Source organism: Alexandromys fortis, unplaced genomic scaffold (genome assembly GCF_014885135.2).
Source record: "Alexandromys fortis isolate MF-2015 unplaced genomic scaffold, M_Fortis_MF-2015_v1.1 scaffold_36, whole genome shotgun sequence".
In the NCBI taxonomy this organism is placed as follows: domain Eukaryota; kingdom Metazoa; phylum Chordata; class Mammalia; order Rodentia; family Cricetidae; genus Alexandromys; species Alexandromys fortis.
Genome location: NW_026067915.1, coordinates 9,269,881 through 9,295,968, shown reverse-complemented (window position 1 = coordinate 9,295,968; position 26,088 = coordinate 9,269,881). Strand labels below are relative to the sequence as shown.

The window sequence follows — 26,088 nt, the reverse complement described above, 5'->3', positions numbered from 1 at the left end:
CTCAGGTGACAGTCACCAGAGCACGGTTATCACTTGACCTTTGACCTTGGTCTTTGATAACTGCTGATAAGGATGAGGTGGGGAGAGACACCTTGTTTCACTGGTGCAACTCTTGGTCTCATTTGACCTCTTACAAGGAGTGACCTTAACCCTTATCTACCAGAGCAGACACAACTGGTAATCCAATGAAAAAGGATGCAGCTTGGGAGAGATTTTCCCAATAAATTCTAAATTTGCTACTTTGGAAAACCAGAGCCAAATCTGTTTGGGGGCATGGGTGTCAGCTGTGTGAACCTAGGTCCTATGCATGCTAGACAAGTAAGTACTGCACTTAGATCTCTCTTCTTGTGTGTGTGTGTGCATGCACACACATGTTTGTGTAAACCAGAATACACATTCAGGTATCAGTGTTACTCAGGAGCCATTATCTTTGCTGTTGTTTTGAGACAGAGTCTCACTGTGTAGTTCTGACTGGTCTAGAACTCACTTAGATAGACCAGGGTAGCCTTGAGCTCAAAGAAATCAGTTCTGGATTCCAGAACAGTCAGGGCTGCCCAGAGGAACCCTGTCTCAGAAAAACAAAGTCAGGTGGTGATGGCCCATTCCTTTAATCCCAGCACTTCTGAGAGTTCCAGGCCAGCCTGGTCTACAGAGCAAGTTCCAGGACAGGCTCTAAAGCTACAGAGAAACCCTGTCTCAACTCCCACACCCCCCCCAAAAAAGAAAGAAAAGATCTCACTGACTTGACTAGTCTAACTGGCCAACAAGCCCTAAGGCTTGTTGTCTCCACATTCTCAGTACTGTGATTACAAATAAGTGTGCACCACTATGCCTGGCTTTTCTTTCTTCCTTTCTCTTTCCTTCCTTCTTGTTTTCGTTGATTTTTTGAGACACGGTCTCTGGCTATACTGAAACTAACTCCGTAGACCAGGTTGGCCTAGAACTCACAGAGATCTGCCTGCCTCTGCCTCCCAAGTGCTGGGATTAAAGGCCTGTGCCACCATGCCTTGGCAGCTTTTCATTTTTAAACATTATTTTGTGTGTTTTCATTCTTGGCATACGAACAACTTTCAGGAATTGGTTTTATCATTCATCTATTGCTCCACACTAGAATTTTTTAAAATGTAGGTTTTCTGGAATCAAACTCAGGTTGTCAGACTTGGTGGCAGGCACTTTTCCCTTATGAGTCAACTCCCCAGCTTGCTCTCCACCACATGTAATGAGACAAGGTCACAGGCTGAACCTGGAGTCCATCATTTTGCCTAGTCTGGGATTCAATGCCTCTAGCACTCTGGGATTGCAGGCAGGCTGCCATACCTGCCTGGCTTCTGTGTGGCTTCCAAAGAATGCCAGTGTTTATAGGATATGCGCTTTCCTGCTGAGTCTTCTCTACAGTCCTACTCCTGGAGGTTTTGTTGTGTTTTGTTTTTTAAGACAGGGTCTCACTATAGCTCTGGTTGTCCTGGAACTCGCTCTGTAGATCAGGCTGGTCTTGAGCTCACAGGAATCCACCTGTCTCTGTTTCCCAAGGGCTGGGATAAAAGACATGCATCACTACTACCACCTGGTTCCACACAGGGATTTTTTTAAAATGTAGGTTCTAGGGATCAAACTTAGATCCTCCTGCTTGGATAGCAATCACATTACCAACTGAGATGGCTCTGGAGTCTCAGGCCCACCTTTGAGATAGAGTCTCCCTAAATTATAGGGCTACATTGAGCTACTCCCTGAGAAGAGCAAGAGGTCCTGCAAAAGATTCTAAAAAGCAAGATAACCTGCCCCCAAGGGGTCAAAGTCACAAAGGGTTAGACTTTGAAGAGCCTGCAAAATCTCACCAACAGTCTTACGGTGGTGTGGCATGATGGTTAATCTTGTCAACTTGACTGAATCTGAATTTTTTGTTGTTTTTAAAGTTTTTTTAAAAAATATTTATTTATTATGCATACAATAATCTGTCTGTGTATATGCCTGCAGGCCAGAAGAGGGCACCAGACGCCATTACAGATGGTTGTGGTCACCATGTGTATGCTGGGAATTGAACTCAGGACCTTTGGAAGAGCAGGCAATGCTCTTAACCTCTGAGCCATCTTTCTAGCCCTTGTTTTTAAATTTTAATTATATATATGTATGTACATATGTGCATAACATTCAGTGCCCATTGAAACAGGGCACTGGATTCCCTGGACCTCGAGTTACAGGTGGTTGTGAGCAGCCCATCTCGGGTACTGGGAACCAAATTCAGGTCCTCTGCCAGAACAGGAGCCACCCTAACCACTGAGCCATCTTCCCAGCCCCATTTTTGTTTTTGTTTTGAGACAAGTCCTAACTATTTGCCCTAGCTGACCTGGAATTCACTGTAGACCAGAATATCTTTAAACTTACAGAGACTGACTGTCTCCGCATCCTGAGTGCTGGGATTAAAAGTGTGCACCACCGTGTTAGCCTTTAACTGTAAGTGGAATAAACTAAGAGACACTTGACATCCTTGTGAGAAAACACATTCTAACTGTGAACAGCACATTCTAATAGCAGCTGATGAAGGAGGTCCGACAGAAAGGATTTTGTTTTTTGTTTTATCTTCATGAGTCTTGCTAGCAGGTTCCTCTAGACTGATGATGCTGCTTCAGCGGCTACCAATGCCACCACTGCCATTTCATTCCTTCTCTGGTGCCAGAACCCAGCTTCTTTAGGATTCTAATGTGGATTGAAGACTAGTGGTTTTCCCAGAAGCTTTCCAGGCCTTCAGTGCTAGATTGGGACTGCTGAGGCGCCAAGGACTGAGTCCCTAGAGCCTGCTGTTGCACTGCCCAGATGTATAGTTTAAGCCAGTCTAGTAAATCCCTTTTCCTTAAAAAAATCTTTTTTAAAGATTTATGTGTATGAGTATTTTGCCTGTATGTGTACATGTGTGCCATGTACATGCCTGTACCTGCAGAGGTCAGGAGAGGTGTCAGATCATTACAGATGGCTGAGAGCCACTATGTGGGTGCTGGGAACCAAACCCAGGCCCTCTGTGTAATGGTCTGTCCTGTCCCTTTAAGAGACAAGCCCCACACACCACCACTTCCCACTCCCATCCCCACCTAGGCAAGGAGATCTTCCTTCCTCTCCCAGCTTTGAGCTCTCTCTTCTTTTCCTTTCCTCTCCTCTCCCTCTTCCATTCCCCCTTCCCTTCCACAACCCATTAAATAAATATCCAACCTCACTCTGCATGGTGTGCCTGTCTCTCCCTGCCTGGGACCTACTGCCCCTCGTGGATTCCTCCCCACCCCCACCCTTCTACCCCATCCCCCGCTGCTGTCCTAGAGGAACAGCGCCATTTTATTTTTACCATTACACTCTGTAAGAGCAACCAGTGCTTTTAACCTCTGAGCCACCAATCTGTTGTCTAAATCTCTTGTTTTTGTTTGTTATTGAGACAGGCTTTCTCTGTGTAGCCCTGGCTGTCCTGGAACTTGCTCTCTAAACCAGAATGGCCGCAACCTCACGGAGATCCTCCTGCCTCTGCCTCCTGAGTGCTGAGATTGAAGGCGCCACCGCCTAAGTCCCCTTTTAGCATGTATTCATTCTATTGGTTTTGTTCCCCTAGAGAATCTTGACTAATACACATGGTGACTTTCAAAAGCAATTTTGGGGGTGGGAGGCACAGCTCAGTTGGTGGAGTGCTTGTTTAGCATTCAGGAAGCCCTGGGTTTCCTCCTCCTCTCTGTACAAACTGGACAAGGTGGTATGCCTGTAATCCCAGCATTTGGGAGGAGGAGATGAGAGACTTAGAAATTCAAAGTCATCCTTGGCTATGTACCAAGTTCAAGACCAGTCTGAGCTACAGAAGACTCTGTCTCAAAGCAGAAAAACACTAATTTTTAAAATTTATTTTTATTTTATGTGCATTGGTGTTTTGCCTGCATGGGTGTCATGTGAGTGTATCAGATCTTTTGGAACTGGAATTACAGACAGTTATGAGCTGTTGTATGGGTGCTGGGAATTGAACCCAGGTCCTCTGGAAGAGGCCCACTATGCCATCTCTCCAGTCCCCTAAACCAACTGTGGGAAAAATAACAATTTGGAGGATGAAGTGGCAGTAGACTGAGGTGGCAGATAACAAGGTGGTGGAATCTGTGGGGACAGATGGCTTCAAAATTTGGAGAGAGCAAGACTAGATGACCTTGACTTAGTGATGGGAGACATTTAAAAACAGCTAGCTTGTAACCGGTAGCAGCTGTAAAGAAAAGGGAGGGGACACGGTGAGTGTGAGGCTGTACGTGTAGCCCTGTGAGGGTAGAGACCGGTGCCCTAAGACAGAGCAATCTGGGGAGCTGGAGAAGGGGCATAGGCGAGCAGGGGCCTTTTAGAGGCTCTGCGTTTGTAGCCAGTCTTTGCACCACCATTCCTGGGCATGCCCTCCACCTCGAACCACCAGCTTCAGAAAGCGCTATAGGCCCCGTTTTGTCACAAGGAAGGGTTCATGCACATTCTGAGCAGGCAAAGGCATTAATGCCTCCAAACAGCTCTCAACCTGTGATTGATGGGGTGTGCAGCTCAGTTCGGCAGTTTCCCTTTCCCTTGGGAGCAGTGTCAGTGTAAGAGCCACGCTCCTCATCAGCTCCCAGAATCCCCAGGAGTGTTTGGTTCCAGTCACCCAGAGTGTAACTAGTTTGATGACACCTCCTTCTTTGGCTGCTCTCCTTGGTCTTCCTGCTACTCCTCTGCGGGTGCTTCCAGCAGAGGCTCCACCTCCCACACTAACTACAGGCACTCAGGTCACCTGCTCGCTCGGGATCTGCTTTGGGAAAATTAAACACTGTACCCAAAGGGGAACAAAGCCGTTGAGCCAACAAACTGCAAGGAGTTCATAAGATAGGCAGGGCCAAGGCTTGAATGGGAAGGAGGTCGGTCTTTGATACATCAACCTGCTATCAACATGACCACAGAGTTGGCTAGAGGCAAGCCCTGTATCCTAAAGATGGACAGTCACCCAGCCCGAGTAGCCCCAGTCTCAGGATGTATAGGATTAGGCGGAGACACCTGGGCTCTGATTGTTTTAGCTCATCTGCTCGTATCTAACCAAGAATAACCCGGCTCTCTGTAAAGAAGGACGGGATAGGTCCTAAGGCTAGCACAGCCGGCTCCTCCGCCGCACCTGCTAGTGGTCTCAGTGTACACTATAGGATCTGTTCTGTGGCTGGCTTTGTGTCAAGGTTGTGTCCTGGTTAGGACAGGGCAGCTGGGTTCCCCAACCCAAGGCCCAGGCTACAGCCCTAGTGTCCTCCAGGGGGCGCCGCTGCAAAGCTGATGGTTGGACACCTCAAGGCTCAGTTGTGATGGGCGGGCTCCGACCCCTAAAAGGCCTCAGGTTCCACTGGCTAGCTCCTGCTGAATGCACCCACAGGGGATCCGACTCAGAACGACATCCGCCTCGGAGCTCACCATACCGGTGTTGTGTTGCTCGCCGCTGCCTCGTTTCTGTCATCGCCCCAGGTGGAATCCTAAATCCTGGCCGGTTGGATGTCCATATGCCTGTCTGTTCATTTTGGGTGACCGTGGGTCCGTGCACCCTACTCCTGCCGTGGCATGTGCAGAGTTAAGGCGGGAGGAGGTTTCCCCGAATCTGGGGAGGGGGAGCGAGGGGCGGAACTGGACCAGCCCCGCCCCACGCCTGAGCGGTGCCGGAGCCCCACCAGAGCCCAGCTTCAGCCCTAGCCAGAACCAGCGTCAGCGGAGGCGGAACAGCGGACCGGTGCCCTGGCGACATCAGAGATCCAGCGGGTGAGTCCCGCGGGAGGCTCGCTCAAGGGAAGTTTGGGGCATGAAGCTTAGAGCCTTAATTAAGCCCAGTAGACAGACCCGCCCCCCACTCTCCTCTGAGCTGGAAGTTTGGGGCCAGGAGGCTGTCCTACCAAATCCTGGGACTGAGTGAAGACCCCCAACACACACACACACACACACACACACACACACACACACACACTTGGGGGGGGGGAGAGAGAGAGAGAGAGAGAGAGAGAGAGAGAGAGAGAGAGAGAGAGAGAGAGAGGGGAAGGCTAAAGAATGTGATCTTAGGGGGCTCAGGAATCCAGCTCCAGCTGTTTATTCCTCCATGAAAAGCCCTGGACTCAGGCACCTTCAAATCCTGTACTCATGAGATCCCCCCACCAGTCCCTTCATCCCTCCCAGGGAATCTGCTGGCACTGCCACACCCCTGAGGATGGACTTGGAAAGGAGTGTGTAATTCTGAGGTCTGTCCCCTTTGAATCCCTCACACCAAGACTGACTGACTGCTGATATAAAGGTTGTACTTTGTAGACTGGGCTGCTTCCTGTCAAGGACTGCAGGGGAGGGACCCTGATGGCTGTCCAGGCCACACTAGATGCCTGTGTGCAGAGGACTCAGAACTCCTCTCTTGGAAAACCAGGATAAGTCTTACTGGGAAGGAAGGGCGCTGGGACAGAGAGTTGGGTTCTAGTCACTTTACCTCCCGTTCCACTCAAAGCAATGAAGTTGCTAGTTGCTAGTTTTCGGTGTTCGGGGTGGGGGGAGCCCCCCCAGGCCTCTATGGGAAGTGAGAAAGCTGCCTGGGAATCTGGAGTCGATCCTCCTTTCCACTACAGGAGGATCTTCACCAGTGGAGTGTTAGTCAAAGGGAGCAGATCCTTCCCCATCAGTGACTTCGGGCCTGGCCTGCCTCTAGCTGTGTGTCATTCATCTGTTTCTTGACAGTGGCCCTGATCCTTTGTTTTCCATCTCTCCTCCAGGTGAAGGCAAGGTCCCTTGGACTGGTCAGACACAGCCTTACAGCCCTGGCAGATTCAAGATGAGGCCCTATCGTGTCCCCCTCAGGGAGGCCCACAGCCTGAACAAATAACATGGCCTGCCACTGGCAGTGAGCAACATGGCTACAGGAGGTGGCCGGGCCTTTGCTTGGCAGGTGTTCCCCCCCATGCCCACTTGCCGGGTATATGGCACAGTGGCACACCAGGATGGGCACCTGCTGGTGTTGGGGGGCTGTGGCCGGGCTGGGTTACCTCTGGACACTGCTGAGACACTGGACATGGCCTCACACACATGGCTAGCCTTAGCACCCCTGCCCACTGCCCGGGCTGGTGCAGCTGCTGTGGTTCTGGGGAAGCAGGTGCTAGTGGTGGGTGGCGTGGATGAAGTCCAGAGCCCAGTAGCTGCTGTGGAGGCCTTCTTGGCTGATGAAGGCCGCTGGGAGCGTCGGGCCACCCTCCCTCAAGCAGCCATGGGGGTTGCGACTGTGGAGAGAGGTGAGTGCCTCATCAAGGAACGTCCCTCAGGTGCCCTACAGCCTACATTTTCTCTTCTCCTGACCGGGTCTGTTATCTCAGAGACTGGATAGGTACTGTCTTAGACATGCCTGTGCCTCCTGAATCCTCTCTTATCTAGGCTTTCTGCAACTTGCTGCTTATTGCCTTTTCTGGGCTGTGAGATGGGGGTCAGAGTCCAGAAGGCCCCTCAGAAAGATGGGAGACCCCAGCCACTACCCTATTCCATTCTTTGTTACTAAGAGACAGTGGGGGGTGTGGCCTAATGACTCCCATAGTTATAAATAGTCTGGAGTGGGGGAGGGGAGCAAGGCCTTGGCTCTGAGCCCAGCAAGTGCTTAAGTGCTTAGACCTCCCCCCACCACACACACACTAGGGATCCTGATGTGGACAAAGGCCAAGCTGACCTGGAGGTGGTTGCCATGGAAGCCCCCAGCTGCCTGACACATCACCCAAAGGCCTGTCGATGTGCCCTTAGCTGACTCTGAACACCTAACAGAAGGCAAGGACCTCCTCTAGTCAAACAGCGTGGTGCAGAGGTGCTGCCAGGGGCTCACGGCTCTGTCCCACAGGCTCCCGCTCCTTTCCCAGTCCCAGGTCTTCCCCTCGCTCATCCCCTGAGTTCCCTTCCCAGACTGAGCTTCATGCAGAGCAAGTCTCTTTTTCCCTCTACCACTGTCTTAATCTATCCCTTCCCTCCCCCACTAGGGGAGTCCCCCCCTAAACACACACACACACACACCTTGTGGCCTCCTGGTCTGACCACCAGTCCAGGCTAGCCTGCTTAGATGCCAGATTTGGTTGCCATAGCGTCTCCAGGGAGACAGTGCTGGATTATAATTAGATCGGCTGCCTCCTGCTCTTCACTTGGAGGAGCCTAGGCCAAAGCTGGAATCCCAGTCTCCTAGTTCCCACTTCAGATGGGCAACAAAGTTTTTGACAAACACATGGGTCTCCATCCCCTCCCTGGGCCTGACCAAAGGAGCTCTCAGGGTGGGGTTCACCAGCCAGACATGGTTGTGGGGTCTGAAGTACTATTCTTCTCTGTGCAGATGGTATGGTGTATGCCCTGGGGGGAATGGGTCCTGACACGGCCCCCCAGGCCCAGGTACGGGTATATGAGCCCCGCCGGGACTGCTGGCTGTCGCTACCCTCTATGCCCACACCCTGCTACGGGGCCTCCACCTTCCTGCATGGGAACAAGATCTATGTCTTGGGTAAGGGCTGAAGGATGTGGGAAAGGGGAAAAAAGGAGTCCAGATGTCTCCATCCCTATAGGTTGTCTGGATTAGGGATCAGTTTTAGTCTGAGATGTCAGTATTTGACAAGTTTTGTCGGTGGTAATCCAGTCCTATTCTGAGGCCTCCTTGGTGGCCCAACTGGGGTTGGAAAATTAAATTCAGCGTCTGAGGGTTTACGTGGTCTCATGAATGACCGATAGTCCGGTGTGTACACAGCTGGGTGGAGTGGCCTGGGATGGACAGTTCAGCTACCTGGTAAGATGCCACCAAGCCCTCGGGGCTCTATCCCGGGTGCTTCATTCCTTTGACAGGAGGCCGCCAGGGCAAGCTCCCAGTGACTGCTTTTGAAGCTTTTGATCTGGAGACCCGTACGTGGACCCGACACCCAAGCCTGCCCAGCCGCCGAGCCTTTGCTGGCTGTGCTATGGCTGAAGGCAGTGTCTTTAGCCTGGGTGGCCTGCAGCAGCCTGGGCCCCACAATTTCTACTCCCGCCCACACTTTGTCAACACTGTGGAGATGTTTGACCTGGAGCATGGTGAGCAATACCCCTTCTAGTCTGTCCTGCTCCCTATGGGATACAAGAGCAATGTGTGTGTGTGTACGCGCGTGTGCGCACATACCCTTATGTCTGTGTGCATCTCTGTGCCTGTGTGCGTACACCTTATGTCTTCTCTCCCTCGCGCTGCATATGTCTGTGCACGCATGCCTCACGTTTGTATATGTCATCTGTGTGCATACGTCTTACGTCTTCTCTCCCTTGCATCTGCGTGTGTCTGTGCAGGCATGCCTCACATCTGTATATGTGCGTATACATCTTAGATCGTCTCTTCCTCGCGGCTGTGTGTGTCTATGTGTGTGCATCTCATGTCTTCTCTCCTTCAGGGTCCTGGACTAAGCTGCCTCGTAGCCTGCGAATGAGGGATAAGAGGGCTGACTTTGTGGTCGGCTCCCTAGGGGGCAACATTGTGGCTATTGGGGGCCTCGGTAAGTCTGCAGAGCTGAGGGAGAGGAGGTACGAAGCAGAAAAGAGTATCTCTAGAAGGACCGCCTTCTCTAGACTCTGGGGTCAGAGCTTTGTCGTCGCTTTGCCCATCTGTAAATCAGGGGCCTTGTGGTTGTCCCAGCTCTCAGGGCGTCCCCCAGTGCCTGACTGGGGAAGTGACCAAATAGATGACCAAAGCAAAAATAAATGAATAAACAAAGATGAACTCTGGGCAACGAAGAGCAAGCACTGGGAGCGAGCGGGTGCTGGGGTAGTACTTACTGGGCCATTGTCTGGGAAAGGGAGTAAAAGGGCCTTGAGCCCCTTATCACCATCTATGTCCTTCCTGCAGGGAACCAGCCGTGCCCTCTGGCCTCCGTGGAGAGCTTCAGTCTGGCACGGCGACGCTGGGAGGCACTGCCTGCCATGCCTACAGCCCGATGCTCCTGTTCCAGCCTACAGGCTGGGCCCCGGCTGTTCGTTATTGGAGGTGTGGCCCAGGGCCCCAGTCAAGCTGTGGAGGCACTGTGTCTGCGTGATGGGGTCTGAAGGCCTGGGGAGACCTGTCTACCAGAGCAGCTCAGTAGAGAAGCAGATTGGGCTCCTTTTCAGTGCTGAGGGAGCTCCCCATGGCTCTGTAGGATGAGGGAGGCACAGGAGAGGGCAGCTGAGTTACTGCCTTAGGTACTGGGATTGCAGGAGCCTTTGTCTTTAGCACAGGACACACATGCTTACACCTGTTTTTACCACCATCCACTCACAACCATAGCTAGCTCCAGCACTTATAGGTCCTCTGTCAACTCTGAAGTGGAAGAGAAGAGCCTTGGTCTCCCAGGATAGGCCCCGAGAGTTGACCAGGCCTTCACCAGTGGCCATTCTTGGAAAAGTCTGAGCGTCCAGCCTTCCCTGAGGGTCCCTGTGACCCTAGGAGTATTCTGAGGCTGGAGATCACAGAAGAAATGGAGGAGAGAATATGGGGACTGCCGGAGGCTCAGAGGACTGCCGGCTTTGTGCCCTCTAACCTGGGGCAAGCCGTCTCACCTCTCTGTGCCTCGGCATCCTCATTTGTGAATGGGGAGCTCTGAAACTTTCCTGCCCCACCTACCTCACAGGGCTGTTGTGAGGACCCAGGGAGTTTGGATGTAGAAATAAAAAACCTGATGAGATCTGCTGTGCGGCTTTGATGCTCTTCCTGCCCTGCCCTCCTTTGGAGGCCTCGACTCCCAGGGACGAGAGCCCACAGGGAGCCTCTTATGCTTTCTAGCCTTAAGTGACCTGTGTCTCAACTCCAGCTAAGCCTCAGCTCTGGCTTAGGTAACGTAAGGCGTCTTGAGTGTCAAGGTTAGGATGACCTTGAAATCACGTCCCAGTGGCTCAGTGGTGTGGTGGCTGGGGCAGTCTCCTTGTGGGGAGACATCTCTTGGGCAGGATTGTGTGGCCGAAGGGTCAAATCCTTCAAGGCACCTGGATCCTTGGAGGGAGCTGCCCTCTCTAGGCTGCTCACTTAGGACCCTCAGGTTTTATGTTCCCCATAGCTCCACTGAGTAGAAGAGGGTACAGCTACTGAGAAGTTATTGGTCCCTAGAATCCACCCATGGTCAAGGCGACCTTCTTGGACTCTGAGTCTGCCGCAGGCCCTAGCCTTTCTCACTTAGTGGCAGGGCTCCCTGGACAGCTTCTCCCCAGCCCAGCACACAAACATTGGCACACATGCCATGGGAGCCAGACACAGGACCTGGTAGCAAGCTGATCACAGGCCCCTGAGACACCTTGGGCTGTCAGTACAAACAGGCCGCTATGTCAGCTGACCCTGTTTAATGCTTGGGACCAATTTAAACACTCAGAAACTCCAGCATGAAGGTAGTGCTGCAGCAGCTTGGGCCTCGGGATTCCTGGGAGGTTAGGCAGCGTTTCAGTGACTGGCTCTTGGGGCCTTACCTTGGCACTACCACAAGGGCCACCCCGGGACGACTGGCAAAAGTTGTGCTGGTAGGTGGTATTGGCATAGGGAGGCTGGACCTGCACAAAGTGGACGAGGCGCTGGGGGAGCCTAGCCAGTCCTGTGCCTGACGGGAAATCAATCTGGTAGGAAGATTCCAGAGGCGGCTGCTGGCTCAGTTCCAGCTCGCAGGGTGCCCAGCGCAGGAAGGTGTGTCTTTTCCACAGGCGTTCCAGGTCTTTCCGTCTTCCAATTCCCTGCAGCAGGCAGTAGGGGCCCTTCTCAACGGTACGGGCCCTTGGCCCACAGTCTTGGCATCCAGGATTTGCTTGGGCCCCATCTAATCCCATGACAATTCGGTGATGCTGGCATTGTCCCAGGCCTCCTAACCTGTACCCTGCATCCTCAGTAACGCCATCCACCTTAGCGTGAAGCCCCTGAGTGGCGCCCTGGGATATTTGTACACTGTTGGGGAAACTAGCCAAGAAAACCAAGGCAGAGTTGCCTCTGTCTGGGGAATGGGCTATTTAGCCGTGGGAAAGGTTAGGGAAAATAGATAAACTGCTTATTGAAGAAACCTTTGCTCTCCTAAAGGTTGTGTCTCTGCCCTACCGGCTCCATCCTCTGTCAGTCAGGGACTCCTCCCCGTTCCTCTTTTTTTTTTTTTTTAGTTTTTCGAGACAGGGTTTCTCTGTAGCTTTGGAGCCTGTCCTGGCACTAGCTCTTGTAGACCAGGATGGCCTCAAACTCACAGAGATCCGCCTGCCTTTGCCTCCCAGTGCTGGGATTAAAGGGTTACCACCACCGCCCGGCTCCCCCTTCCTCTTTCCAGCACTCACTTTGTCGAAGGAAGTGCGGTTGTCGTGCTTGGAGAAGAAGTGTTGCCTTGCTGGCTCCTTGAAAGAAGATGAGAAGGAAGGTAAGGGGAGGGGCATGCTTACCTGCTCCTGCAGATGCCTCCTTCGGAGGGGGGGAGGCTACTTCTAAACTGCTAAAGTGCCAACACCCTGAAAGGGTAAAGAGGAACGAAAGCAATACCTCACCCCACCCCGTCTCTCTTGTCCTGAGAGTGCCCTAAATAGAAGCTCTGGGACCAGTGGATGTCTGCCAGGACACCCTGTCATTGGTGGACAGCTTTCAGTCTAAGTTCCTGAGGATTAGGCTCAGTCTTCCTCCTCCACCCACACTCCCTGACAGCACAGCCAAGCTCTGTGCCCTCAATGACATCTGGAAATGACTATGTCTGTCTCTATTTGAGGGCATCTGCTGGATCCAGGCTCAGTAATCAGCTGCCAACTCCATATCGTCGTGACAAGGCATGGCAGAGCATCTCGAAACACATCACTGATGGATCACCTCCGAACTCATTTTCCCTAGAGTTCAGGCCATGGCACCTGACAGCGAGATCCAAATACTTGAGTCTTCTCTCCATTTTTGTTTGTTTGTTGTTTTATTTTATTATTATTTTTTTTAAAGACAGTGTTTCTGTGTAGGCTTGACTGTCCTGGAACTCACTCTATAGATCAGGCTGGCCTTGAATTCACAGAGATCCTGTAAGACTTTAAGACAACCCTGAAGCCATTTTTGACAATTCTGAATCCTCTCAGCTTCTGTGCCATAGTGCTTCCCTTCCTCCCCTGGGAACCAAGGACCTAACAGCTACACTCGCACGTACTCAGTTCGTGAACAATTACCCATATACGTATGCTTTGGTTCGGTCCCCTGGGAAATGGGGTCAAAATAACCTCTTACCTCATCTGATCTGGCAACAGCTCTCCAGTCAATTATTGGTAATAGCCCTTTCGAATAAGCCAATCAGAATAGTCAAAGAATAAATCCCTTGCTTCTGTGGCCCCTTTAAAAATAGACTGTACCAGCTATTCGAGGTCCCTTGGCTTCCCGAATGCTGGGGGACCCTGTCATGACAGAATTAATAAAATCCTCATGCTTTTGCATCGGCTGTGGTGTGTGGTCTCTGGGGGCTACTCCTTCTCGGTGTTTGGACACTAGAGTCCAACAATCCTCCTGCCTCTGCCTCCAAAGGTGTGTGCCACCGCCACTTGCTTGAATTCTTTAAATTATGTATTTATTTATGTATGTATGAGCGCTCTGCATGTACACCTGCACATTAGAAGAGGGTGTCAGATCCTATTATAGATGTTGTGAGCCACCATGTGGCTGCTGGGAATTGAACTCAGGACCTCTGGAAGAGCAACCAGTGCTCTTAGCTGCTGAGTCTCCTATTTGTTGTGAAAAGTCTTGCTACACAGCCCAAGCAGAATTGGAATTCACTATACAGCCCAGGTTGAACCTGAAGGTCCTTCCCAGGTGCTGGAAGGCTGCACTTGGCTTGTCCTGGTCAAAACCACCATCATCACCTCTTGCCTGAACTATCACAAGAGCTTTGCACCTATGCCTGTGCTTTTAAGATCCCCACTTCCAGTCTATCGTCTTCTCACTAGCCAGAACTTCCCGTGTACAGAAACCAGGCCACATCTTGTTCGCCAAAAATCTGCAAAAAGCTTTTCATGTTTGTAACAACCAAAATCATAATAGTGGTCATGAGAGCAGGAAGACAAAGGTCCTTCTCTCTGACTGTACTTCCGCCATACTAGTCTCTCTAAACACACCAAAGATTCCTTCCTTAGTCCTGACCTGGTGCGATCTCCACCGATGGGATCAGCAAGGACTGGCAACAAGCTCAGATAAAATGCAGAATTTGGGGTATCTCAGTGGTAGAGTGCTAGTCCAGCTGGGCTGAGGCTCTGGATTTTTATCCCCAGTACTAGAAGAAAAAAGAGAGAAAAGAAGAGAGAGAGAGAGAGAGAGAGAGACAGAGAGAGACAGAGAGAGAGACAGAGAGACAGAGAGACAGAGAGAGAGAGAGAGAGAGAGAGAGAGAGAGAGAGAGAGAGAGAGAGAGAGAGAGAGACAGAGAGACAGAGAGACAGAGAGACAGAGAGAGAGAGAGACAGGGGGGGGGGAACTAGCTTCACCAAAGATTGGTGGTTCAGTCAAATGAAGCCTGTGGTAGAACTGTCTACCTTTAGGCACTTCCTACTTCAGCTACTATATATCTGGAAGTAATCTCCAAACGGCATAACTCGATGAAGACAGGAAGCTGGCCAGCATTTCTTATGAACAATTGGCACTAAAATCCCAGGACTCTTGGAACTGGGGCCTTAACTCAGTGGTAGGGAGTGGGTTTTCAGCACACACCACACGTACACTTGCAAACCCCAAAATCAACTAATAATTAGCAAACCAAAAATCAAGATATTTTAGAAGGAAAAAAGGAGAAACTCTTCAGACACTAGACCAGGCCAAGGGTTCTTAGACTTGACACTGAAATCAAAGTCAAAGAAGAAAAGGCAAGGCAGGTGTGGGAGGCAATGCTGTCAACCCAGCAAGTGGGAGGTGGGAGGTGGGAGCAGACAGATCAGCAGGCAGTGGTGGTGCAGCCTTTAATCCCAGCACTCAGGAGGCAGAGGCAGGCAGATCTCTGTGAGTTCAAGGCCAACCTAGTCTACAAGAGCTAGTTCCAGGACAGCTAGAGCCGTCACATAGAGAAACCCTGTTTCGAAAAAGAAAAAAAAAAGAAAAACAAAAACCAATCAACCAACTAAACAAACAAACTAACTAAAAACTAGACCTTATCAGACTTAAAATATTTCTGTTCTTGGGGACTACAGAGAGGTCTTACAGTGCTTAGGTGTTCTTGCTGCTTTTGCAGAGGATCCAGGTTCAGTCACCACATTCCTATCAGGTGCCTCACAGCCACTTGTAGTTCCAGGTGCAGGGGTAAACACTTTTGGACTCTTCCAGCTCCTGCACACACTTGGTACACAGAAAATCATGCAGGCACACACTACACCCATAAAAATAAACATTTTAAAAAATTGTGCCAGGCATGACAGCTGTCCAGCATTTAGGAGGCTGAGGTGGGAGGTCGGTCACCAGTTCAAGGCCAGCCTGGTCCACACAGGGAGACCCTATCTCCCAAAAGGATTTTCCTATTAAAATCCATAAGAAGACGATGAAAAGCAAGCTACAGACAGGGGGGAAATATACTTGCAAACCACATCCTCAAGAAGGACTAGAATCTAGAATATATAAAGATCGATATCATTACAATAGTAAAATAACAAACAAATCTAACAAGAAATGGGCAAATTACATGAAGATATTTCACAGAAAGAAAAAAAAAAGAATATCCAGATGGCAAAGAACACGAAAAGATGCCTAACAGCATTAAACACTGGAGAAGCACAGATCAAAATTGCAGTAAAACCTCATCACCCACGTATCAGAATGGCTAAAACTATAAATAGAGACAATGCCAAGTGTTAGTGGGAAAAGCAGGGAAATTGGATCATTCATGCCCTGCTGGTGGGAATGTAAAATGGCAAGGTTACAATGGAAAACAGCTTGACAGCTTCTTTAAAACTAAAGATGCCACTACCATATGATCCAGCAACCGAGCTTCTGGGCATTTATCCCAGAGAAAAGAAAACTTATGCTCACCCAAAGATCTGCACAAATGTTAACAGCAGCTTTATTTATAAGAGCCAAAATTGGAATCAGCTCAGATACCCTTTAATAAAGCGAATGCTCAAACAATCCAATCCATACAAGCCATAGAACACTACTTAGTAATGAAAAGAAATGAGCTATTTATAGCCATAACTCCTTGGATGACTCTCCAGGAAATTACACTGAGCCAGAAAAACCAAGCTCCGAGGTTGCATACTGTATTATTACACTTAGATGGCAGTTTCCCCCTTTAAGTCACTGATTTGTTGAGACAGGATTTCACACTGCAGCTCAGACTGTCCTGGGCTCACCGTGTAGCTTAGGCTAGCCTCAAACTTGTAGCCATCCTCCTACCTCAGCCTCCCAAGTGCTGGAATTATAGAGGTGGGCCACAATGCCTGGATAATTTTTTTTTCTTTTAAGACAAGGTCTCCCTGCGTAGGCCTGGCTGACCTGGAAGTCACAGGCTTCCTGCCTTCTTAGTAGCAGAATTCTAAGTGTGAACCGTGACACTTATCTAAGCATTTTCAAGCAGCAGAATTTTAGAAGTGAAGGCAGGTTGGTAGGAACTGGGAAGGAGCACAGGCACAGGAGGCAGGCAGGTATGCTGGTAAAAGGCCAGCACCGTGGTTCTTGGTGATGCTTGTCAGAAAGTTAACTCTGCTGGTGGCTATGTGAACCTGCGCTGAGTAACACCCTATCAATCCAAGTACATGTATACCAATGCAAATACAAACGTGGCATTTTCAATGAGATTGGTGAATTGCAATCATGTTAATTGCTATAGCGTTGTAAAATGTTTCTCTTAAGAGAAAACTGGGCAAATTACAGATGGGTTCTCTAGTATTTCTTTTAAGCATTTGTTAATGTATAATCATTTCAATGAAAAAAAAAATCTAAGGCCTGTAAGATGAAGTAAGTAAATAAGCAAATGTCACCAGGCATTGTTGTGTACCCCTGTAATCCTAAAACAAAGGAAGTAGCTGGAGCATAAGTTCAAGGTCGAACTGGGTGCATTCAGTTAGGAGAGTACGCGCATCATGCACAAGCCTCGAGGGTGTCTCACCAGTGCAGAAAGTGCAATGCTGTAGGACATTTGTAAGCTCTGTGAAGATGTCTTGCTGTCATAAAAAGCTGAACAGCCAATAGCAGAAAGTACGGGTAGAATTTCTGAAAGCAGAAAGAAAGAAAGAGGAGGAGGAATCCAGGCATCCAGGAAATGTCAGGAGACACAGAGAGAAAACAGGAGGTGCATGAAGGGTAATGCTGTGTGATGGTAGATTAATATAAATGGGCTAATTCAAGTTATAAGAGCTAGTTTAGAACAAGCCTAAGCTATAGGCCAACTTTCATAATTAATAAGAAGTCTTTGTGTCATTAATTGAGAGATGGTTGGTGGAACAGAAAAAGACTCATTAAATATGGCATCCAACATAGGGGCAAGTATTCCACATAGGAACTGAGAAAGCTTTTTTTAAAAGTTTGAAACGCACAAACATGGAACCAGACACAGCTTCCTAGTCCCACAGTCTCTCAGGTGGGCCACAACATACAGAGACGTGGCTCCCAGCCATGCCTGCAGACGTGAGCCAGCCAGTGCCATGTGCAGAGCCGAGAAGCAGATTTAAGGTTTCCTCATGTTATCAGAGAAGGCTGCAGGCACATTGTAAAGTGGTCCAGACCAAGAAAACCTTTAAACATATACAATAAAAAAAATGGGTATAGTCATAGGAAAAAATAGTTTAAAAATAATGAAGTAAAGTCTTTAAAGAGAGAGTAAAGTAATATAAAGGAAACAAGCCACATAAAGATGGGAAATACACAAGGCATCTGGATCTTGTATGGGGCTTTGTTGACTTTGAGTTTTTTGAATGTTAAACAAATAGCAGCTGCTGAAAGACATTGGATTGTGGGAGGAACTGCTGAAGTAAACCAACCTATATGCTGTTGGGGGAAGGGTTGCTTGTTCGTCCCGGCTGCCCAGCCATGAAATAACCACTCAGAAAACCATATTGTTTGCAATACTGTTTGGCCAATAGCTTAAGCATATTTCTGGCTAAAATCATATCCTAAACTAACCTGCCTCTATTATTCTGTGTATAGCCACGTGGCTGTGGTTTACCAGCTAAAGTTTCCAGTGTCTATCTTAGGCGATAGATCCATGACTTCTCTCTGACTCTGCCTTCCCCCTCCCATGCTAAAGTTTTCTTTATTTATTAACCAATAAAATCAACACATAGACAGAAGGACCTCCAACACCAATATACACCATCACACAGACATACACACAGGCAAAACACCAATGCACATAAAATAAAAATAAATAAATTATTTAAAAAAGAATTTGAAAAAAATAATGTGAAGTTTTAGTCTTTGAAAGCAATTTAGGATAATAAAGAAATACAGGTTAGCCATCTATGTCATCTATGACAATTAAACTTATAGTCATGTTACATATGTTTTCCCAGTCAAATAGAGCTATATTTTAGCTAGATAGATGGTCTTCAAAGATAGAGCTATAAAGTATGGCATGTAATATGTTTTAATAAAATAAGGCTTTTTCATGACAATGAGATGTGTCTGCTCCTGACAGCAACAAATCTACTTCAAAAAAAGATGATGGGTATCAAAGAACCTCCATATGGAGTTTGCTTTTACTGTGGCAAAGTTAACCACTGGGCAAGAAACTACCCTCACCTCTACTGCTGAAAGTATGGTGTCCAAATTGGCCAAGCATAACACAAAACTGCCAAACTTTGCCAAGACAAGGTAGGACAGTCCTTCAAAATTCCTGATTTACCAAAAAGCCTGTCAGATAATCAAGGCCTGTAAAAAAAGATGTATACTCTAATATTGCAAAGGAACCTTTGGTGATTGTCCAGGCAGTCAGTTATCTCTGTTGTTTCTTAGTTTTGGAAGTTGCTTGCCCTGCACCTTCCTATTTAATCAGGTAATATTATATCCTTCTCGAGTCTGTGACGGGGTTGAAGATTAGATATTTATTACAGATTTTCTTAGTTTTGATAGACAGTAAATCAAGTATAAAAGTTTGTACTCGTCAAGACTGGATAGATAATGGAGTGTTTTCCTTGAATTTTCCAATACTAATGAACTGGACATTGTGAATGTAATTCATACCTGATAACTGTTCTTACTGTATATAGTTTTGCTATGTTAGAGTTAAACCTTTCCTTTTCATTTAGACAGAAAATGGGAAATGTTATGGGACATTTGTACATTGTATGAAGATGTATTGCTGTGGTTGTTGTAATAAAAAGCTGAATGACAATAAATAGGAGATAAAGGAAGAAAAGTAGGAATCTAGGCATGCAGAAGACACCAGAAGACATAGGAGGAAACAGGAGGTAAGAGAGGAAGAAAGGTAATGCCGTGTCATAGTAGAGTAATAGAAATGGGTTAATTTAAGATATAAGAACTAGTTAGAAACAAGCCTAAGCTATAGGCCAAGCTTCATAATTAATAAGAAGTCTCCATGTCATTATTTAGGAGTTATCTGGCAGGACAGAAAAAGTCTTGTTACAATGCAAGTGATGGCACATTCCTATGATATCAGCACTTGGGAGGTAGAGGCAAGATGGCCAGAAATTCAAGGCCATTTTTAGTTCCAAATGATTAAAGACCCTCTCTCCCAAACAGCAACAAAGTTCTAGTTCACCCACATCTACATAGGGAATTCAAAGCTAGCCTGGGCCAGCCTTAAAGAATAAATAAATAGGTGTGGGGGGAGTGGATCCTGTGAAGTTAGGTCAGTCCTCTTGCTTGCTCTGCGCACATGAGGATCTAAGTTCCATCCCCAGAACCCACATAAGAAGTAAGGTATGGGGGGCTAGAGAGATGGCTCAGTGGTTAAGAGCATTGCCTGCTCTTCCAAAGGTCCTGAGTTCGATTCCCAGCAACCACATGGTGGCTCACAACCATCTGTAAAGAGGTCTGGCGCCCTCTTCTGGCCTTCAGGCACACACACAGACAGAAAATTGTATACATAATAAATTAAAAAAAAAAAAAAAGAAGTGAGGTATGGTGGTGCACTCTTGTAACCTCAGGCCTGGGAAAGCAGAGACAGAAAGATTCCTTGGGACTTGTTAGCCAGCCAGGTTAGTTGAATTAGCAAATCCCAAGTCATAGAGGAACCCCTGTCTCAAGGTAGATATGACGACATCCATATATATATACACATGTGCACACAAATACACACACACAAATGACATTCTGAAAGCCCAGGACAAGCTCCAACTGACCTCTAGATTCCTCCCATCTCTATTCTTAGCAGCAGAGTCACACACAGCCTAGAACGGATGCCTCTGTTGTTGGAGACAACTCTGGCTCTGGAAGCTCATTATTCCTACAGTGGCAGGATAATCTCTCAACTCCCACTGATTCCAGTTTTGCTCGCTCACAACTGTGGGAGCCTGGTGAGAAGGGAGTCATTTCCTCCCCGCCCAGGCAGCTCTGGGTACTCTTGTCCTTCGGAAGAAGCATCAGCTGCATTTTTTGTCTCCCAACCATTTAGGCTTCTCTTCTCTTGAGGGGCCCGTGGTATCTGAGCACGTGGGACTAGAGACATAAGTCTTGATTAAGAGGCCTTAGGAAGAAAGATAGGTTCCGCTGGGAAGAGGCAGTGTTTACACTTGGGAGAGCCAAGGGTCCTGGGGAAACTGGACAGTGTCAAGTCAGTGGGGTTCTGTGTCGGAAGGAGACAGTGCATGGGGTGGGACAGGGACACAGCACTGCAGCCAAAGGACCTGCTGCGTCCAAGAGTGTCTGTGACTCTTCTTGTCTGACTTCAGGAACAAACGGGACTGACATTACAGTTCCCAAGCGCCACGCAGGTAAAGGCTAGGAAAAAATCCATCTGGTTTCAAAGGAAAATAAAAGAAGAAAAAAAATTTTCCCATACCCGAATGTCATAGATGAAATTTTCACCTGCTCTAACCCAGAGAAAAGCATTGCTGCATCTCAGAAAGGCTTTTAAACAAACAGCTCGAGCTGCAATCAGCCTGCTGAAGCTGGCGCCTCTCAGCCAATGGGAAGTAAAATGCGCACATTCCCTGGGCAGCCCTATTAATTAAAATAGGCTTAGACTGAGAAAGAGCAATGAGACTTGACATTTATTCAATCAAGCTCCAATACATAGACATCAAGCTGCTTGGGGCATTTGATAATACTAGAAAATGCCTCAAGTCTTCAGTTGGCTCATCAGCCAAAACATGTCTCCTGTCTGTTCCTGAAGGGCGGGTTTAACAAATCAAGAGGATGCTTGCGCTCTGGGATGAGCGCTGTCTGAAGGAAAGTGTTAAAATCCAGCGGCAAGGTTCTGCATCGCTTCTGCCTCTGTACTACCAGCTCACGCGTTTCCTTTCTCTCTCTTTGGCTTAGGACAAGATGACCTCGGGCTCAGTATGTAGCAAGGCTACCTTTGAACTCCTGACCTTCCTGAATTTACCTTCTAAGTGCTGGGATGGCAGGCGTATGCCACCACACCCAGGTTTCAAAAGGAAGGAGGGTGCTGATGGGCAATCAGAAGCTGCATTTGAGCCCAGTTTTGTAAGTATTGACAATAAGTCCTTCCAACTGGAAATGTTAAGAATGCTAAGAAACATGGCAACCTCCAAGATCCAGCTGTCAGCCTGAGAAAGCAGTTCCTGAAGAACCCAGATGGCAGATCCCAGAGGATCTGGCAAAAAGCTGGGGAACAAGAAGCTTCAGTGGGTGGGGTGTGTTTCTCTGGGCTTTCCTCTTCCCCGTCCTTGTTTAGAAGGCAGAGTGAGTATGTACATCACTATGACCACTGGGAAACCCAGGGAGGAGACAGGAAAATAGGAGATATTTCTTGTCCCTTTCTGCCCTTGGCCGACTACGTTTCTGTTCTCAGGAGCCTTGATTCTTTTGGGGCTCCTCCCTGCACACCTTTCTCTTCTGGATTCTAGAATTCATGTTGCCTCTTTTGAAAGATCTCTTTCGGCCCTTCTGGGATAACAATAAAGACCATTTGCCAGTCTTTTGGTTTCTTTGATCAGTTTTGTTTTGAGACAGGGTCTGGACTCAAACACACTATGAAGTTGAGGAACACTTTGAATACATGATCCTCCTGTGTGCTGGGATTATGAGCATGTGCCTTGTCTATTCAATGCTCTGGATCAAATCCATGGCTTCGTGCTCACTAGACAGACACTCTACCTGACTACTGAGCTACTGAGTTACACCTCCAACCTATGTGTTTGAGACAGGGTATTGCTACGTAGCTAAGATTACAGACATGTACAACCAAGCCAGACACTTGGCTGTTATACAGTGACACTAGCTGGATGTGCTGGCTCACGGGTGTAATTCTAGATTTGAGACATTGGAGCAGGAGGATTATTATGTGTTTAAGGCCAGCCTGAGCTACAGAATGAGACCTTGTTTCAATTCTTATCCTCCCTCCAAAACAAAATCTTGTAAGGCCATCTTTTCCTAAGGCCTCCATACCTGCTGTTTTTTGTAAGCAAACACCCCTGAGTTTTCCTATTTTGAGGGTGCTTCTCAGTGCTGCGACCCTGACTGGTGTACACATCTCAGCTTCTCCTTGTCTACAGGCATGAAAATGGTGGAGGGCTAGGCCTGCATCCCCCTCCTCGGCTCTTGAATTCCATTTCTGTTCTTCTAAGCCACCTGTGCTCCCTGTCCTCCCAGTCCTCCCCGGCAAGGTATGCTGGCTGGTATTAGGCACCACCTGCCCAAGAGGAGGCTTCCTGCTCATGCCCAAGTCCTAGGCCTGGGAGGCTGGTCATGGATTTTGGGGGCCCCAAAAAATCTGAAATTAAGGGCAATTCAGCAAAATTCAAGATTTGCTTTCTTGATTTTGAAGGTTCTATTCCCCATTGCTACCCACCCTAATTTGGCTTAGAACCTTCTCCCATCCAGAAAGACCTATAAACAAAACTGCCTACTTTGGTACCTACTCTTTTCTACCCTTTTGGTAGAGATCTGACCTCAATCAAGGACAAGGGTCCAGACCTCCTGCTGTCCCAGGGGTAGGCTGTTCCCAGCTGCCTGTCTTGTCAGGGCTGAGGTGATGCTCTTGAGAAGAGGCAGGGATAGACCCGGCGTGGTGGTGGTGCACGTCTTTAATCCCAACACTCAGAAGGCAGAGGCAGGTGGATCTCTATGAGTTCGAGGCCAGCCTAGTCTACAAGAGCTAGTTACAGGGCAGGCTCAAAAATAAAAAATAAAAATAAAAACTACAGAGAAACCCTGTCTCGAAAAACAAACAAACAAAAACCCAAAAAAACAAAAAGAGAGAGAAAGAGGCAGTAATAGCCCTCTCCTTCCCACTGCCCTCAGGGATGCCCTGTACCTCACATCTCTGCAGGAACACTGCTGGAGGAGGGGGCTTGGCTGCAAGGCGGTACTCTCCAGCGCTCTCACTCTTGACCTGACCCCGGTAGTGCCCGTAGAAGCCACTGTTGTGCTGAAACAAGTTAGAGGTGAATGATGGTAAAGTCCACTTAAATCCCTACCCCAGACTTCCAAGAAATCTAATGTCAGAAACTCCTCCAGTTTTTGACATTAAAACTTGCAGAGGAGCAATACTCCTGCTTTGGGGCCAGCACAGAGCTGTCCCCATCCTTCATTGGGACAAGTGGTCTCAGCGTGCTGATCTATGTGGGCTATGTGTGTGTGAAAGGTAAAGGGCATTGTCTAGTCAGAGCATACTCTTCTTTTCCTTTCTTTCTTTCTTCCTTCCTTCCTTCACTTCTTTCTTTCTTTCTTTCTTTCTTTCTTTCTTTCTTTCTTTCTTTCTTTCTTTTTTTGAGACAGGGTTTCTCTGTGTAACAGCCTTGGCTGTCCTGCCGGAACTCACTCTGTAGACCAGGCTGGCCTTGAACTCACAGAGACTCAGCTGCTTCTGCCTCCCGAGTGCTGGGATTAAAGGTGTGTGCCAGACTATATTTCTGTAGATAAAGCTACTGTTGAGTGGGGTGGTGCTTCCCTTAGATCTGAAAGCATGTCCCCTTTGTTTCTCTCCCCCATAATATTAATAGTGGGTCAAGGGCCCTGAGAACCAAGAATCCAATAGATGTTTACTTTAACCTACTGACAAGGCTGTGGACACTCATTTCCCATATACTCTGCTATTCTGGGGCAAAAATAAGCACCTTTGGACATGGATCACTCAAGGAAGACCTTCCCAACAGAGAACATAACCAATAGAGGCCCTTCCAGATACACCACAGGAAGGTACTAGTGAAAACCAGAAATGAGCGCTCATCAGCCAGGCATGGTGGCTTATGACTGTAATCTAAGCAGTGGCTACGTCTGAGGTGGGAGGGTACTGTGAATTTAGGGCTATACTGAGCTACATAGAAAGTTCCGGGGCTAGCCTGAGCTACAGTGGAAGACTGTGTCTCATAAAATAAAAAATAAACAAAGGATAAGAGAGTAGAAGGAGCTGTGTTGGAAATATAAGGGGTTCAGTTGTACTCAGAGTGGGGGGAGAGAGGGGAGGGGAGATAAAAATGATCAAATACATTTACGTATATGAATTATATGGCCAAAGAATAAAAACATTTATTTTAGTGCTGGAGGGTTCACTAGGTAAGAACACTGGTTGCTCTTCCAGAGAACCTAAGTTTGATCCCCAGCACCCACATGGTAGCTCCCAAGCATCTATATTCCTAGTTCTAGGGAATCTGATGCCACCTTCTGGCCTCCTTGGGCACCAGACACACATATATACATACAGAGAAAACATTCATACACATAAAAGAACAAAAAGTTCATTTTTTAAAGAGTAAATTTCTGTGAAAGGACTGTTGTGTGCTGATATCATTTGGGGGACTCTTATGACTCAAGCCTTTTGTATTGAGTCCTTTTGGAGATCAGAGTCCTCCATAATCATAACCCTAAGCAGAGGGGGTTGGCTTGAGGCTGGCCTCCAGCACAACAGTGGGCCCTTGAGATCTCCTTCCATTTCACTGAGGATTTGCACCTTAACTGTCTACCTGGTCCTGCACTATGTGTGGGCTCCCCTCACTCCTTACTCGGTTTAGCAATATTTGAGTTCAACACCATTCACTGTGTTCCAGGGGGGATGGGCCCAGGAAATAAATAAAAATATTGATATCCCGATGTTGCCAATTAGAGAACAATTAGTCCTGAAGGTTTAATGAATCTTGGAAAGACAATGAAGAACTGAATGCCGTAAGCTAAGAGGCTGGCTGGCTAGCAAGAGAGCGGGGAGCAAGGCAACTTTCAGGGGTATGGAGATATGGAGGGGGAGAGGGCAGCTCAAGGCCTCTGCCACCCAGATAAGGATGCTGATGCGGTTGGCACCTCACTTTGTCTTCATGACTTCACACTGGCCGGAGGGCCAGGATTAACTCTTACCCAGGAGCCGATTAAAGCACTTTGCATCCTTCCACGAAGACAGCCAAAAAGGGAAACTTTCCTCTTGTCTTTTTGATGCTACATCTGAGGAGAGAGAACCTCAAGAGGTCAGCTTTTTGTTGCTTAGTAACAAAAGGAGGCTGTGACTGCACAATGCAGCTGTCAAGGCGGGACCCAGCCTCTGGCTCTCCTGTCTGACTGCTCTGCTGAGAGAACTCCAGCTCTGGTCATTGGGGTCCTGGGAGAGTCTTTATACAAACATGCAGAGCTCCACAGTAGATCCTATGAACTCACAGCCAGTGAAACATTAAAGACCACGTTAGAGGCAAACACTGACTTAAAGACTCCATAACAATGCTGCTAGGGACATCAATTTAGAAAGCATTCTATAAGGTCAGAAAAAATATCAAAGAGTTGATTGCTCTTAGGAAAAATTCCTGCCTCATAATCAAGCTTTGCCTACTTATGCCAGGTTTTATGTGACTAGGAATGCCATTTTTCTTTGTCTTGTTTTATGTTTCAAGACAGAGTTTTTCTGTGTGTATTCCTGGCTGTCCTGGAACTTGCTCTGTAGACCAGGTTGGCCTTGAAGTCACAGAGATCTGCCTGCCTCTGCTACCCACCCCAACCCCCAGTGCTGGGATTAAAGGTATTTGCCACCACCATTATCTAGGAATGGCACTTTTTACAAGTGAATGCCGTAGGGCTTACATGAGGGA

General features: G+C 48.0%; 2 protein-coding genes across 2 annotated transcripts; one reads left to right on the top strand and one right to left on the bottom strand.

The window, feature by feature from the left end:
• The first annotated feature begins 5,311 nt into the window (after window positions 1-5,311).
• Window positions 5,312-10,673, top strand: Klhdc8b (kelch domain containing 8B). The gene is made up of 6 exons (XM_050139354.1): window positions 5,312-5,766; window positions 6,753-7,265; window positions 8,336-8,500; window positions 8,836-9,060; window positions 9,408-9,509; window positions 9,860-10,673. The coding sequence occupies exons 2-6, from the start codon at window positions 6,890-6,892 to the stop codon at window positions 10,054-10,056; spliced, it is 1,065 nt and encodes a 354-aa protein (XP_049995311.1). The 5' UTR covers window positions 5,312-5,766; window positions 6,753-6,889; the 3' UTR covers window positions 10,057-10,673.
• Window positions 10,674-11,307: 634 nt separating this feature from the next.
• On the bottom strand, window positions 11,308-25,396 carry Cimip7 (ciliary microtubule inner protein 7). The gene is made up of 4 exons (XM_050139356.1): window positions 25,370-25,396; window positions 23,337-23,450; window positions 12,286-12,342; window positions 11,308-11,724 (listed from the first exon to the last, which is right to left on the bottom strand). Exons 1-4 carry the CDS (start codon window positions 25,394-25,396, stop codon window positions 11,308-11,310), a joined length of 615 nt encoding a protein of 204 aa, XP_049995313.1.
• Window positions 25,397-26,088: the final 692 nt, after the last annotated feature.